The sequence below is a fragment of the Poecilia reticulata genome, chromosome 5 (assembly GCF_904066995.2).
Source record: "Poecilia reticulata chromosome 5, P_reticulata-male-v2, whole genome shotgun sequence".
In the NCBI taxonomy this organism is placed as follows: domain Eukaryota; kingdom Metazoa; phylum Chordata; class Actinopteri; order Cyprinodontiformes; family Poeciliidae; genus Poecilia; species Poecilia reticulata.
In genome coordinates, this window is record NC_088834.1 from 31,393,618 (window position 1) to 31,410,546 (window position 16,929).

Below are 16,929 nucleotides of genomic sequence, written 5' to 3' on the forward strand. Positions count from 1 at the left end.
ACAGATATCAAATCATACCAAATGCATTGCTTGTTAACAATAAGAATATTAATAAAAGTGGTAGGACTCAGGTGTTAAGTACGATTAAGTAGCGTTGGAGCCTGTGAGGCTGGATCTATCATTGGTCAGAGTTTTTTTTTGTGTTTTTTGCATGATGGGGTTGAGATGAAGAGGTCTGTGTTCCGTGGTGACAGCAGGATTTACATGCTGCTGCTGTGCCGACAGTAAAACAGCGTCCTGATATCCTGAAGGTGAGATTCTGCCAAGAACACGTCATCCAGAGCCTTGTGGGAAATCAGCCCTTTTATTGTAGATGTCCACTGTCAGACTCAGGCATACGGGTGATGTTCATCAAGTGTTTTTTTGTTTTTTGCATGCAAGCTTACAGTATGTGAAAGTTTTAGGGTTTTCTTTCTTTTTTTGTGCGTTATGTTTGCATGTATTCAGTTGCCTAAATTGGAGTCTCTGTCCCCGATGAACCAACGCATGTGGAAGCAGAGGGCGAGGAAGCCGGTTCCCAGGAGGTCGCCCAGAGCGGTCAGGTACGGGATGGAGAAGTTGTCGGGGTCCATGCCTCGGCCCCACATCCAGTGAACCATCCAGTCAGCCAGGTACAGGAGGATTGCGACCTGCAGAAGAGACAATTTAAGCGCATTGTGCCTAGGTTCAACAATATGGCACGATCTGCCAAGATGCTAAAGCATTTTTGTGACACAATTACAAAACCTGCATTATTGGAAATCAACCAAAAAATATTATTTTTCTACTTTCAGTTTTTGTAACCAGTGAATTCAATCATTAATGAAACACCAGTTTAAAAATGCTACAATCTATATCCTCCTGCTGGACAAAACCTTTGAAAGCAACAGTAACACCGCAGGACAGACGTGGCCATACTGTTTACGCTCTGGGTAGACGACGTGCGCTCGTTCCGTCCAGCAGAAACAGTAACTTGCTCAATAAGCAACATTCAGCTCTTACAATTTGAACTGGGAGATTGTTGAAATAGAAGGAAATGGAGAAATTACAAGAGGAAATGAAGACGAGGAGGACAAAACGGAGGAAGAACAAAGAGTGGGACAAAAGCTGGTGTTTGTGGATGTGCTGCTTGGAAATGAGAATCTGACATTATGCTTCACAGAGATCCATTTTCTAACCCAAGCTGCTTACAGTTAGCATCATGATTACAATATTTTCTCAGATATATTGAAATGGTGACTTGCAAAACACATAAAGATGCTTCATTGCCACTGAAAACATCCATTTATTATTCTCCAATCTGTTTTGTGTTAGCTTCTGCTAATAGGTCTGGCTCCTGCTAACGTTTTGTTAGTTCCTGGTAATGATCTTAGCTCCTGCTAACGGTGTTAGCTCTAGCTACATAGTGAACAATAGATTACAACCAACCATGCCTGATGGTGATCTTCGTAAGTGAAAAAAAACCAAAAATCACTAAAGTTACACAATTTTTCAAGTTTTTACGCATCACTAACAACAATGTCCAGGTTAACTGGAAAATTCCAACATATTTAGGCCAGCTAGTTCAGCTAATCATGGATCTCTTTAAGGTTTGAAAGATAACAGCAAAGAACATATACAGTTTGACTTCAATAAAGCATAGAATTTTCCATTGCAAATCCAGATAGCTCACTGGACATTAAAAAGACTGTTTTTGTTCAGTCTTCATTTTGATGCAACTTTCATAAACACACTACTTTTGTTTATGACGGACAGAAGGCAGTTATCTGTTTCACAGTGGGATACATTCATGAGGGCAGTGTGTGTGTACCTGCAGAAGAGCAGCTACCAGGTAGAAGGAGATGAAGATGGGGGTCAGGGTGGTGTGACCCCCTCTCAGGGAGTTAATGGTGTAGAGGAAGATGACGTGACCCGGGGCAACCAGGAAGAACAGAACACGGGCAGAGCGAGAGTTCACAGCTGGAGAAGAGAAGGGATAACATGACTGAAGATGGCTTCACGGTCTTTCTGCATTCAGTGAAATACAAACACATTTTGTGCTGTTAGAACCACAACATTCAAATTGAAACATTTTAACATAGACCAACACAGAGGTCAAACCATCATTAACAACATTGTGGATAAAAAAAAGTATTGTGTGTCAAATTATCCTATGTAGCTCACATCTGCACGAGTCTGTGGGGGTGCCACATGTTCGTCCTAAACCTCAATGTTATTTGTCAGTTCACTTTTGTTTAGTTGGCAACTTGGCGCTCTTTCTGTCAGCTACATAACTAAGCAGAGAAGCTATCTAAAAACGAGTAAGCGGAGTTTCAACCCTCCCGCAGTTCTAAGGGGTTTTGAGTGTCAGACACGTCACCTGAACCTGGGAATCTCCATCCTCCTCCTCCTGTGGATCATAGCTGTAAACTTTGCTTTCCTATTTTTATTATTTTGTATAATTTGTTTAAAAAACGAGCGATTAGATCTGCTGTTTTTGTGAACTGTGCGCATATGGCCAGTATTTGTGGTGTCTTAGGTTTGTGGTGTGCAACAGTGATGCGCATAACGCGTTGGGCATGTGGTGGGTTGGCCCCAAGAGCGAGGGGCCCGTGCCCTGGAAAGCGATGCGGCCCCAGAGGTGTCCGGTAAGCATACATAACGTGTTGCAAAGCACTTACAAAATGTATTTGTTAATGTTACCATACTGATTAAATGAAAAGTTAAAAAATCCTCATGTCTAATATCTTTCTGTGTAAATATCTCACATTACAATGTGGAACATCTGCAGCTTAAAATCCGGTGCAGCTTGTATAAGTACGAAATAGATTTTCTTTCTCTGTGTAGTCCGGAATTTATGGTAAATTGGAACCATAAAGTAGAAATTTGAAAGGAAAAAAAACTGATTCTGGAAAAAAAAAAAGAACTGAAACTGAAAAAGAAAAAAAACATGAAGCTGAAAGAAGTTTTTTTTTCCAGTTTCAAAACAATTTTTTTAGTTTCTTTCATTTTCAATTTTTTAAAATAAATTTTTGGCCTCAATTTATCTCCATAGTAATTCAATGAATTAATGGTTTAGATTATTTGACCTCCTACAAATAAACTACTCGGTTCCCTTTACAGCCTCCAACAGGTTTCGTTATGTACTTACTGTAGTTGAGTATACTTTTCTATCAACTCTGTGTCGCTACACATGAAAAGCATCCCCACAGCTTGTGCTGCCAACTCCATGTTACACTGCAGGGATTGTGTGTTCAAGTGTCCTGCATGATGGCTAAAAAGCTCAGCTTTGGTCTCATCTAACCAGATAGCTTTCTTCTATGTGTTTCCTATGATGACATCCAGAATCATCAATGTAACACCCTTTAATTTTATATTTTTGAGTAAATGATACAAAGAAAATGACCCTGAACGCACTTTACAATGCTATATCAGACAGGAAAAGGCTAAAGGTGCCACACAGATTTCACAATTAAAGAGAAAATATAAATCACAGGTTAGTTGGTGCTCAATGATGATGCTGATACTCATCCCTTTAATGTTTTCTTGCAATCTTTCCATCCTGCAGCATATGAACTAACATTTTAATAGTTCACTATATGACATCTCCCCTAGTGGTGGTGGTATGAAAACTTTTATGAAGTGCTTCACTGAAAAGGCAAGTGAGAAATTATATTAAAGTATAATTTCTCCCTTGTTAAATTGTGAATTAACTGTGAATATTAGGTTTAGTCAGAGTTTGGTAGTAACTAGTTACATTTACTCAAATTCATTTACTTCAGTAAATTTTTTGGGAAATTTTAATCAGTTTCACACACAGCCTGTTTACCAACAGGAGCCAGGTTGGTCTGACCTGTATATGGCTAGACAAAAATAACTTACAAGGAGCTTTTCAGCAAGATATAGCATCTTGTTTCGAGTAAATAATTCCTTAATATTGCTGAACAAAATTATACTGGCAGATTATTTCACTTATAGCAAGACACTTTGCCCACTTTATACTGTAAGTGGGATAATTTGCTAGTGGAATTAGAACTTTTCCATCCAAATTAATGAGATTTCTGTCTTAAAACAAACTCTAACAAATCACTGAAATGTTACCTGTAAGCTAGTTTAAGATATTTTCCCTAGAAACTAGACCAAAAATACATGGTAACATTTTTTGTTTTTGCAACATGGAACGACAAAATCTGTTAAATGGAGCATGTCAGACAACATGAAATTTCTGACACAGTGACACATCAGACCCTGATTTAAAGAAAGAATAGATAAGAAACAAAGTCACAGTGCCATTTCCAAGACACAAGGTTAGGGTTAGGGAGTCACAGTGAACGTTGTTATCCAGGAACAGTAAACACATAAAGCAGTGATGAACTGTACCTTGACAACTCATCACAAAAGATCATCTAGATCACTGCAGCCCTTCCTTGACTCAGTTAAGGTGTAATTAAATAACAATTAAAGTAAAGTCCCAAGGGTAAACCCTCTGGGACACAAAGTCCCATTTCAAATGTTACACAAAATAGCCTGAGGAGCCCCAAGTGTTTTGGTAAAATATTATCTGAAATGATGAGGCAGGAGTTGTGCATCCAATCCAAGGAAAAAAACAACAAACAAACAAAAAAACAACTGATGTAATATTTCAGAAAAAGACCATCATACAGTATGTGCAGCCAATCACGCTGGTGGTCATGATATGGTCAAGGGTTTCTAGAACTCTGATCTCTAGCAGAAAATCATGGCAGAATGTCTGGCCTTCCACTTGTGATCTTCAGCCTTTAATCCAATGAGCATCAGGCAGGTCTACCTCTGACTGGCTAGAGAAAAATAAATTGAGGTTTTGGAGTGGCCTAGTACAAGTCTGGACCTGGATCAAAATGAAATGCAGTGGCATGACCTTAATCAGGATGTTCATGCTTGGAAATGCCTGGTACCCCAGGTACTCCAGATGGCAGTAATGGCACAACTAGTCATTAGGTTTAGACAGAGTTTGGTAATAACTAGTTACATTTACTCAAATTCATTTACTTCAGTACATTTTTTCCCAAAAAATGTACTTTTAGTGAGTATTTTTACTGTGCTGTGCTTTTTACTTTTACTTGATTTATTTTATTACTCTGCCCACCTCTGGGTTTAGAGGGCCAGGTTGGTTTGGAAAGTCTTTACCCAGAAGAAATTTGATGGAGGATAAATACTTTTTCATGCTTAATAAACCAAGGTTAATACTGGATATGATGGACCTGCTGCATAGTGCATGTATCTTGATTGATCATCAGGGATCCCTCTAAGGTGAAAGGTGTGTACAGAAAATCGCCTGGTTACTTACTGGAGCCGAAAAAAGAAGAGCAGGGTGTGGGACACTTCCTGGGCGCCAGGTTGGGGTCCCCCAGGGGCAGTCCGTTCATGTGGAGATAGGTGGAGATCCGACTGGCCTGAACTGCCACCAGGTTGCCTCCTACACCTGTTCCACGTCAACACACACACACACACACACAGTGAGCTGTTTTCACACAGTAGTGAGGGCTTTAATGGATGTCTTCTTTGATTATTTCCATTGTCTTACCGTTGATGACTGGAGTGAAAACAGCCATGCCAGAGAAGTTTGGGTCGCTTACGGTCTTGTCAAGGATCAGACCTCCAACACTGAAAGAAAATGGAAAAGAAAGATGAGATTTTATGTACCTGTTGTTGTATCACCCAGATTAGATCAATGGAATCAGACGGTAGTGCCTACCTGCTGATGGCCATGGCGATGATGACCGGCTCCCAGCCTGAATAGAGGACTTCCCTGGTAGCCGGGATCTTCCTGGCTATCATGACCCACAAAGGACACATGGCCACAAACACCGCACACACCAGCGGGTTGGCATAGTCATTGTACTCTGAATGGGAGGAGACACATTTATCTTCAACACCAGGCAGCTGATAAAAGGACAACACAACCTGTTTTCTTTTTTTTCCTACAATTTTTTTTACTATTTCTTTGTTCAATTTCCTAACTTAGGTATTTAGTTTGCTAATAAAATATTTATCTTATTTAGCTTGCTGGCTAAGTGTTTAGTTTGGAGCTAAATATTTATCTATGTAACTAGATATTCAGTTTTATACTGACTAAATACTTAGCTTTTTCTAGTTTTCCAGTATAAAAGTTAGTATGGAACTAAATATTTATTTTGCTAAAGAAAATATTTACGTGGAGCTAAATATTTATCTTTCTAACTAAACATTTAGTTTTGCTAGCCAAATATTTAGCTTTTTTAGTTTGCTAACAAAAATGTTAGTTTGGAGCTAAATATTTTGCTTAGTTATAAAATATTTAGATTGAAACTGTAACATTTATAAGTGAATGAAAGCATAAAAAATGAACCTCCATTGTCAGGCTAAATAAGCCAAATCAGTTGCTGCTAATTGTTGTCATCTTTACAAATGGCACTCCATGAAAAACATCTCTTTCTCACAATTCTGCACAAATTTATGTAAGTCAACTAAAATCTTAAAAATACATTGAAATTTGTGATATAAACACAAGTGCAAATAGTTTTGCATCTTCTCTGATGCAGTGTTACTCGTCTGACACCGCAGGAGACTCCAAAGCCTAAAAAAAAACCCTCCAAGAAACACAACATCCGAGTAGACAAGAACGCGTCCAAGTCCCAGACACCAGCTGTGTTTGTGTATCTGAGCAAAAAATATCCCAAATATGCTCAGCATAGCAGCCGAGTGCAGCGTTTAAAGGGAGTGAGCCTGTTTTTTGGGACAGTCTCTGACAGATGCAAGAGTTACAGGATTACAGTATGCTCTGCGGGTCTGTCTGTTAGCCTGTTTGTGCGTCTGCAGCTGGGTGTGTCGCCGGCCAAGTCGCCGCCGCAGTGCTGATGGCTGCGCCACATAGATTCTCACCCAAGAACACAGCAAGATAGGCGTGGGAGGGCTTTCAATCTTATTTACCCCACACAGGCAGGAGCAGGGCCACATTTTACACAAGCTGCACAGGCTGCTGCACACGCTGCTTGTACCCTTTCACTTCCTCACTGATAAGAACGCTGAAAGCCGTTTGGAAAGCTGTGCTTTAATGAGGATTTCTGTCTTTAAATGCCACCTGGCAGTTGGCTCTATCAGTGGCGGAAGGGATTCATCTAAGCCGGAAATTGCAACAAACTAAATGACTATTAGAAAAAATTTATCCTTGCTGTTTCATAGTGTGTGCCGCTTTAAAAACCACAAAATACAAACTGTTGCATTAATAAAGCCATAGTTTCATCATTGTGGATTGACAATGCCAAGTAAGAAAGAAACACAGATTTGTTCGTGGGTGTAAATTGCTGCTGCTCACATGGCCGACATGTTCTGCCGCTCTACAGACTAAACAAAGACTGAAAAATTTAGCTGAAATAACTGGAAATACTCGGAGTCAAAAAAATTCTTAACCACCCAATAAACATGGTGGTGGTAGTATCTTACAGGTATTTTTGGATGTAGCTTTGGCTATTGCACCTGTAAACTAGTTATTATCTGGCTGTAGTTATGGTCTCAGACCACAACATTCAAAGACACATAAAGACAGTTACAAAGTCAGCCTTCTATCACCTAAAGAGCATTGCCAGGATTAGAGGACTAATGTCCCATCAAAATATATAGAGAAATTGAACTCAATGGATGAAAATCCAGATGGAGTACCAAACGGAGATGAGAAATGAGTGGAATTGCGCAGAAAGGCAATGGTTAGGCTACGATAAAGCAAACTTAGACACACAATTCATATTATAAAAATTCTTTAAAGCTGTAAAATATTTGCAGCCTGGGACAGGAATGTCTTTAATCATTAAAAAGTCAATGAAAATCTCTCATCAGTGATGAGCGCTCCGACAGAGTTTCTGTCACACAGTGTTTACATGAACCAGGCAGACTTTAACTGTGACATTATTTTCTAATGAGGTGTGTAGCGGGTGTTACCTAGCTTCTTGTAGAGCCCTGTTGCAATGCCTGCCAGCAGGGACAAGGTAATCAGGTCTCCGAGGCTAGCAGCGATGGGTGTGGCCACGTTGTCTGGGTTGATGCCGACTTTTCTCGATGCGACAATCACGCCGATCATGATGAGACCTGTGGAGTTTAGAGTTCGATCAAGTCAGAACCAGGAAGACATCACTTCTTAGCTCCCCAACCAACCAAAGGTTTGTGTCAAACAGACAATACAACTAATGTGAACAGCCAATATACTCCAACAGATAATAAACATGCCATCATTATGATCCATGGTGGCAACGGTTGCTATGAAGTGCTAGCAATAACTGTTTTAGAGTTTTTTTCCATCACTGTAGTAATTGATTGTCTGCTGCCTGTTTACGTCTTTCATGGAGAGTTTCCTATTTCTCTTTCTGGACATTTGTAAGTTTCATTGTTATTTGTTTTTTCTAATAATACGTTTTCAAGCTTTTTAGATTATGAGATAGGCTGTCAGCAATGTAAGTTTTAAATAGAATTAAGAGGCTGAAAATAAAATGTAATATTAGAATTATGGCAGCAAACCAGCACAACGCGAAGAACTTTGCACAGTTTTTCAACCAAACTAACCGACTGAGTTCAAATGCTGTTGGATGCAGTTAATGTTAGCTAAAAGATTACTAACTTAAAAAAAAAGTACTTATTAGAGTAGTTTCACAGCACTGTACCTTTTTCTTTTACTTGAGTAATATTATTATTGCTTGGACGCTTTTTTTTTTGCTATGATTCATTTTGCCCCCACCAAAATAAGCCGATGCACTGAATTTTGGTCAAACCCTTCTGGGTTAAACCGGTGGATTTGCTGAGTAACTGGTTGGATGTAGCTGTCCCACTGACACTTGCCCTACTATGCCTGTTAGGAGTGGCATGCAGGCCAACATGCCCATTTTGACTATGTGTACCAGAAGCTTCACCAGCTGAGCATATTTTGATGGATTTCTCCAGATCAGTCTCATAACAAAGAAAAATGGGTAGGGCGGTAAAGTGGAGGGGCCAATGGTTCCCTGGCCCCCCCTGTTCTGGCGAAGCTGCGCAGATCACTTCCAGTTAAGACTTGTGGGAATAATGTATTTAGCGCTCACAGATTCGATTTTTTTTCATAGTGCATACTCACTGCGTGCTATTATTACCCCTAGCAACAGTTGGCATGCTGCTGACAATGATGTCATCAGCATGACTTTAAATGTTGTCTGTGTCATGAGGCCCTCCTAAGGATGACTTTGTGATGCCACATCACACATCACAAAGGATGTGTGATGTGGATTCATCCTTTGTGATGACCAAAGGATGGTCATCACAAAGGATGACCATCCTTTGGTCATTCTTGACCAACTGATCAGTTAATTCTCCGGTCAGTTAACACAGAATTTATTTGGAGATTTTAGCTCAGCTCAATAAAGATGAGTAACAAAAGCTCACAGCTCACTTTTTTTTGGGAAAAAGATGAAAAAAAAGGTCCTCCAACAAAGTCCATCCTGGTCAAACAACCCCGGATTACAGGAAAAAAAACTTTCTCAGCAAACTTCTTTAGAAAGTGATTGAAAAATCTGCGGACGGACCAACTCTGCATCTTGTCAGAGAAACATTTTTGGAAGAACACCATGAGGTTTTGATCTTACTTTTGTGAGAAACAGGAGAATTAAATGTGGACGTTCTCTCAGAGGTGTCAGTAGAGCTGAGTGAACAGATTTTCCAAAGCCTCGCAAGAAATGCTCTCCACTTTGCTTCTGGACTGTATTTAATTGAACTTCTTGATTACCCAGAAGGACATAAAGTTATTGTGGAAAAATTCAAACATCACCTGGAGAATCCTGTTCCTCCAAAGAAAATGTTTACATCTACAAAACAAAAGATCAGAAAGACTTTTTTTCCTAGTGAGGACTTGTACTCAGATGGAAACTGCCTGAGTGAGGATTATACTCAGGCAGGAATGGACCCTGAACGATTTTTGAGGGACGCGAAAGAGATGGGTTTCAAACATGGGACCGAAGAGAAAAGAAGAAATATGGTGGAAAAAATAATTTGGCAATAGGTCATAGACCTAGATGTTTGACAAGATGGAAAGGAAACTCTGCGGAGATATCTTTCAACTTCTCTCAGGCAATGATGATTTAGTTAGAGAATTGCTGTTTAAGATGATAAAAAGTGACAACCCAATAGTTATTTACAAGGTTATACTGTGTTTCAAAAGAACCCCGACACGTCCTAGGACAATTAATCTTTCACAAGACTATCTCAGAAAGGCACATTAGTACATTCAACAGGCTTTCTGTTGTGGAGATAATTCAGACGATGCTCAGACTCAAGAACCCTCTAAGAGTGGAACAAACGTTGAGTTTTGTCCAGTCTTAGTTTGGCCTCTGAGTCGGGACCGGCCTCTGAGTCGGGAACGGCCTCTGAGTCAGGACCGGCCTCTGAGTCAGGAACGGCCTCTGAGTCGGGTACGGCCTCTGAGTCGGGACCGGCCGGCAGAGGCCCGGCCTCTGAGTCGGGACCGGCCGGCAGAGGCCCGGCCTCTGAGTCGGGACCGGCCGGCAGAGGCCCGGCCTCTGAGTCGGGTACGGCCTCTGAGTCGGGACCGGCCAGCAAAGGCCCGGCCTCTGAGTTGGGACCGGCCGACAGAGGCCTGGCCTCTGAGTCGGGACTGGCCTCTGAGTCGGGAACGGCCTCTGAGTCGAGAATGGCCTCTGAATCAGGACTAAAAAACATTGAAAGCAATAGACTTTGACGACCAGGACATAAACAAATACTATCCATATTTGAAAGAAGGTGATCTAGTTTTGGAAGACATCAAATCAATAGACTTCGAATATCTAGACAAGAATGAAGAGCCTGAGATAAAGCCTGCTGTTGAGGTGAAGCCTGCTGTTGAGAAAGCCTGATGTCAACAGAAACAGGATGTGTCGTGTTGAAGGGACGTTCTCCAGCAGAGAGCATGAACCATGAGCCTTATGTTGTAACACGAAAATATTCCCAATGCAGACAAACCTTGGTGCTGAAAGCATGACAAAAATGTCAAGATTTGGTATTTTTGAATTTGCTGGAACTGGAGGATCTGCCTTCGAGTCAGGATCTGCCTCCGAGTGAGGACCGTGCTCTGAGTGAGGACCTGCCTCCAAGTGAGGACTGTCCTCCAAGTGAGGACCGTCCTCTGAGTCAGAACCTGCCTCCAAGTCAGGACCTGCCTTCGAGTGAGGACCGTCCTACGAGAGGACCTGCCTCCGAGTGAGGACTGTCCTCAGAGTCAGAAATTGCCTCCGGATCTGGACCTTCCTCCAATCAAGACCTGCCTCCAAGTGATGACCTGCCTCCAAGTCAAGACTTGCCTGCACGGCCTCTGAGGAACGTGCTCCGAGTCAGTGCTCCGAACGAGTGAGGAACGTGCTTCGAGTCAGGATCATGATCCTAGTCAGTTCCTGCCTCCGAGTGAGGACTGTCCTCAGAGTCAGAAATTGCCTCCCAATCTGGACCTTCCTCCAATCAAGACCTGCCTCCGAGTGATGACCAGCCTCCGAGTCAGGACCTGCCTCCGAGTCAGGACCGTGCTCCTAGTCAGGACCATGCTCCGAGTCAGGACCTGCCTCCGAGTGAGGACTCTCCTGCGAGTCAGAAATTGCCTCCGGATCTGGACCTTCCTCCAAGTCAGGACCTGCCTCCGAGTCAGGACCTGCCTCCAAGTGAGGACCGTGCTCCGAGTCAGGACATGCCTCCAAGTCAGGACCTGCCTCCAAGTGAGGACCTGCCTCCAAGTGAGGGCCGTGCTCCGAGTGAGGACCATGCTCCAAGTCAGGACATGCCTCCGAGTCAGGACCTGCCTCCAAGTGAGGACCGTCCTCCGAGACAGAACCTGCCTGCGGATCAGGAGACAGGTTTAAAGAGATTACCGTGCTCCGAGTCAGGACCTGCCTCCAAGTAAAAACATAATATTCAGTCCATTACAATATTGGGTTTTCAGGCTTGATATTTATTTTGGGATTATTAATAAGTGCTGTGAACACAGCGGTGGTTGATTAGCTAATTTTAAACTCTTGTTCGCACAGAATTGCGCAACATCTTCAACCTTGTTGAGATTATTATTTTTGTTGGGTCATTAATTTGAACACGTTTTGTTGACTCTTTTGTTGTTGTTCTTTAATAAAGTTACGAATGTTTTGATAAAGAGTCAGAGGAGGACGTGCTGGTCTCAGTCTCCTGGCGGCGTTCAGTTTGGACAAACTATGGCTTTGGAAAAATTAAGCAAACATGGCAAACTGAGGTTTTGGAGAGATTAGCTGTTTCTTTTCAACACCTCTCCAAAGTGAGATGTTTATAAAGTGTGTGGAGATTATATTTTTACACTCGCAGTGACATTCAGGCCAACATGCCCATTTTGGCTATGTGTACCAGAAGCTCCACCAGCTGAGCATATTTTGATGGATTTCTCCAGATCAGTCTCACTTCATCCTGAGAATGTTTCTAATATCATGTAATCTGAAAGAATATGCTACAGTGTCAAAGGAAAGTTGTCAAAGAACCTTTTTTCTTAATCAGAATCGTTTTGTATTGAATTTTAATGTCGCTCATGTCAGTGTTACTACCATCTGCTGGGCAGCATGGGCATTGCAGTGTTTTGAAAGCAACACTTGCTAGAAAAATCCTACTTGGACGACTGAACTTCATCAGAGGTTAGTTAAGCCGTTTTCGCACTGCAAGGAACGGAACGGAACGGAACAGAACGGAACGGCACAGGTTCAAAGTAGGGCCGACCGTGTTTGCATTAGAACTACCGACCCGGTTTCACCCGGCTCCTTGGAACCACAAGAGCTGTGGTTCCAATTGGGCCGGCCAAATGGGGCTGCTTAGAATTCAGCAGCTGATTGGTTTAGAGTCAGCCGCTGGTTGTTTTGCAGTCAGCCGTTGATCGGGTTTAGCTGGCAAAATTCAGTAAGAACAGTTTAGTGAGCTAAACTGTTCTTACTGAATTTTGTAAAGAGTGCTCTTTTTAATATTTTTTTTATTATTATTTTTAATTTGCGATGAATTCCTCTCAATATTCTGCTGTTACCTGGTCCCATGATGAGGTAATTTTTTTCCTCCGCTTACTCCCTGATGAACGAGTACAGAATGAACTAGATCGGTCAACGAGGAAAGAGAAAGTTTTCCGTCGCATCTCTGAGGAAAAGGCTTCAGCCGCTACATCAAAACCATTGTTTAGTTTCAAGTACATTGTTTAGTTTCAGGTACAGCTTCGATGCCGCCCTCAGTTATATGCAAACACAACAGGACTGCAGTACAGGTGGAACCAGACTGAAGTGTGCCGTTCCGTTCCTTGCAGTGCGAAAATGGCTTTAGATTCATTAGAATGGATAGTGAACACGTGGTGAAAGTTAAAATCAAGGATTTTTCTTTTTTTAATGGGGCAATTTTACATATTTTTCAGGCACATTATGTCATTTTATGGCACAATTGTAACTATGTTCCCTTCAGCTGTTATAAAATGTTGTATATATTAAATATGTCTTAAAATAAATTTGACTTCATATTGAAGTTGGGCCTCTGTCTTTTTAAAAAACTCCTGCTCTTTCTTAAACTCCGCCTTCGGGAAGTCATCTCAGCATGGCTACTCTGTTAACACTTTAACGTTTTTACCAGTGTTTCACTGAGAATTAGCTCCTATAATGAGTTCAGCTGATGAGCAGTTCCACCAGGTGTTTGCTGATTGCTGCTGGCTAGCTTGAAGGAGCTGAGTGGGGGAGGGCTGCACTGTGAGGAGGAAGCTCTGAAGTTTGGAAGCTGCAGCTCAGAGGAGGAGCTTCATTTTGAAGGCGGGTCTAGTTGTTTTCCACAGCTGAATGATTGCCATGAGAGATTGAAGGATTTCTCAAACAAATGTAAAAGAATCAAGGCAACACCCAATGTATGTTTGTGATGAGGGAATAACTTTCCAACATGATGTAAAGCTTATAAAAAGTGGATTTTACATAACACTGCCCGTTTAACAAAGTATTAGTTTAAGGGATCACAGATTAATTCACCTTTTTATTTTCACATTTTCCTCTCAGTAGACTGGCTTGTTTTACAGCTGAAATTCACAAAATGTTCAAACACATCAGAAGGGAATAAAGATCTAAAATGAGTTTCAATGTCACAAAGATCTACATTTTCACAAGACAACCCTTCGAAGCATTTACCTTCGTCAGTGTTTTTCTGACACGCTCAAGGATCAAACAGAAGCTTCCCTGAGGAACTATAACTGTCTAATTCCCTTGGCGGGGACAGAAAAAGTGACAATAAACCTGACTGGTCTGAGGACACCGCTTTCACACAGTGAACACAACGAGCAGGTTCCCGTGCGGCGAGCGTACCCAGGAGCAGCGATGCGATGAAGGCCGTGGCCATGCTGGAGGCACACAGCAGCACCGCGTGGCCCAGCTTGAACTGTCCCTCTGGGAGCCAGCCAAAGATTACAGCAGCTATGGAAGCCAGGAACCCCACAACTGTGGCCTGGACCTGCATGCAAACACACACACATTAAAATGGCTCATGTAGATTTTATTTCAGCTAACATTTAAAGTGCAGATGCATGAGACTATCCCGTTTCATTGGAGAAGCTTTCAATCAATCAACGTGAACACAGCAGAGAATTGAACCCATACAGTACACACACTGAACCTGTCGGGAGCCAAAACTATGAAATTACCACAACTAAAAAAAAAAAATAAATAAATAAATATATATATATATATATATATATATATATATATATATATATATATATATATATACATATATATCTTTTTTCAAATCAGCAGCCCAACCCAACCCAAGCACCTGCTGGTCGCCCTGTGAGGTTTCACCTCCTTGAAACATATTGAGGTTCTGGGAAACACGACTAGCATTTAAATATTACATAACCATAAGCTACATCATGTGGCAACAGAGTGAAGAGCACGTCACAGAAACCAAAACTGTGACACAATTTATTATGTTATTACAGACCAGCCTCCAGAAGCAGATTTCCAGGGTGTTACTGTGTTCTCTTTATCCTCCTCCTCTACCTCCTCTAGTCTTTTCTCCTTCTGTCCCGTTTAACTTTTCGTCCCATCTTCACCCCTTTCTTTTTTCCCCTTTCTTTTCCATCTCCATTGCACTTGAAATAAACCCAAAGCAATTTCTTAAAATCTCAAGTGAAGCATTAGGGGGAAAGCTGCAATGCTCCACCCAGGAAAGTAAATATGCTGAACAGGAAAAAAAAAGAAAAAAAAAAAAAAAGAAAAAGAGGCTAGCCTAGAAAGAACTTACTTGGAAATATCATGTTTGGAAATACATGTTTACTTTGTACAGAGGATCACGAAGACAACTGGTTCTTACTCACACAGTAAGTTCTCAATCAACAAATCAACAAATGTTCTTCACTTTTTTTTTCTCAAGTGCCACAATTGTCAACTGTACTTAGCCTTAACTTTGACACATAAACATGCTTTGACCTTAAGCTCTGGTTGTACGGTTACAGGAGTTTCTCAACTGGATAGTGAACTTTGGTCCCAGTCTGAACCTGAAACCTCTAACAGGTTTTCTTCCAGTTTTTGCTGCAGAAAAGATTCTCAGCGGAATGATGGTGTCGTCATCATATTTCACCATGGAGATGTTGTGATCATGATGAGATACAGTGTGAGGTACTTTGAAATATTTCCTCCGTACATAATGGAGGAAATATTTGCTGGTCCTGCATTTAGAACCAGAAAGTCAAAATTTGGTCTCGAATAATCATGACACCTTGTTCCATGTTTGCTTTGTCCCTTTATGTCTTGTAGCAAACTACAAACTTAATCTTCTAAGCCTTTTTCCTCTCAAGCATTACTTTTTTTCTTGTCACTCATACCTTCACAGAGCAGCTGTGTTAATATCGTCTTAAATACTTAGTAAATATCGTCAATATTGTCTTAGGTAGAAAAAGTCTAAAAGCCACTGTTTGCACAGGATTGTTTCAACTATCACAGTAAAGGATGCTGACACACCACAGTTTTTAAACATTTTGTATAATTCTCCTTTTACTCTTAAATTTGGAACTATTTTGTGTTGTGTAAGAAAAACGCCCTATAAAATACACTTACAATTTTATGATATAAGTTGACAAAATCTTAAAAAAAAAAAAAAACAACCTAGTGTGATATGAATACCTTTGGAAAGCAAAGTAAGTCACCATGTCATTTTGAAAAAAAACCAAAAAACAAGCTAACTTTATAAAGAAAAATATGATTTTTCAAAAACAAATTATTTTGAGCAAACAGGTTCATCGAGAGTTGCCAAATCAAGTTCTGTTACCATCAGGACCTGCTGCTAATAACGTCCTCTGCATTGTTACAAAAGCCCATAAATAACAGACAGAGAGAAAAGTTGGTTTGCAGCGTATCAGTATCTCAATATCAGGAAATTAAATATATATATATTAAATTTGTACAGTTTGCAGGGTGTGACTGAAACGTCCACGGAGGACCTTTGTTTCCGTATTGACAGAATGCCATTACATGGATGAATCTGCAAGTAGCCAATGTTTTACTTGTCTTTTCTAAGCTACTGCAGTGATGTGTTAAGTTTTCAATAGGGAAAACACATAAAACAAAAGTGCTATTATTGTATTCAGTTTCTGCCAGTGCAGTAGATCGATAGACTGAGGTTTGCTTAAGGTTGCCCAAACCTCTTCTTGCAGTTGAAAAGGCAGACCAACCACAGTAGGTTACAGGGTGAAGCCATGTCACACAGTAAGAGGGAGAACCCAAGCTCAAATATAATTTTAAAGATCCTGCCAGTAATGCTTGCTCACAGTGTTTACTGTATGCGTAACTGTGCCCAGATTGGGAAACAGGTTGATTACTGAACAATGTCTCAGAAAGTTAAGCTAACTCCATATGTTTAAATAAAGGAATGATTTTATCTTCATTCAGTTTCCATGAAGTGATCCAAAATATTTCATCCAACGCTGTTGTCTTA

The 16,929-nt window shown here is 41.0% G+C and overlaps 1 protein-coding gene and 1 long non-coding RNA gene across 6 annotated transcripts in view; both read right to left on the reverse strand.

Annotated features, from left to right (window-relative positions):
• Positions 1–285: 285 nt before the first annotated feature.
• Positions 286–16,929, reverse strand: part of slc41a1 (solute carrier family 41 member 1) — a 43,622-nt gene continuing 26,978 nt past the window's right edge. For all 5 annotated transcript variants that reach the window (XM_008410241.2, XM_008410242.2, XM_008410247.2 and 2 more), the window contains 7 exons: positions 14,304–14,448; positions 7,912–8,058; positions 5,693–5,840; positions 5,522–5,601; positions 5,285–5,419; positions 1,790–1,938; positions 286–629 (listed from right to left, as the gene is read on the reverse strand). In XM_008410241.2, the coding sequence (XP_008408463.1) occupies positions 444–629; positions 1,790–1,938; positions 5,285–5,419; positions 5,522–5,601; positions 5,693–5,840; positions 7,912–8,058; positions 14,304–14,448 (990 nt within the window). In that variant the 3' untranslated portion in view covers positions 286–443. The remainder of the gene's footprint in view (positions 630–1,789; positions 1,939–5,284; positions 5,420–5,521; positions 5,602–5,692; positions 5,841–7,911; positions 8,059–14,303; positions 14,449–16,929) is intronic.
• On the reverse strand, positions 13,958–14,293 carry LOC145551767 (uncharacterized). Its single transcript, XR_014087680.1, has 2 exons — positions 14,130–14,293; positions 13,958–14,020 (listed from the first exon to the last, which is right to left on the reverse strand). It is a non-coding gene; the product is annotated as an uncharacterized LOC145551767 (long non-coding RNA).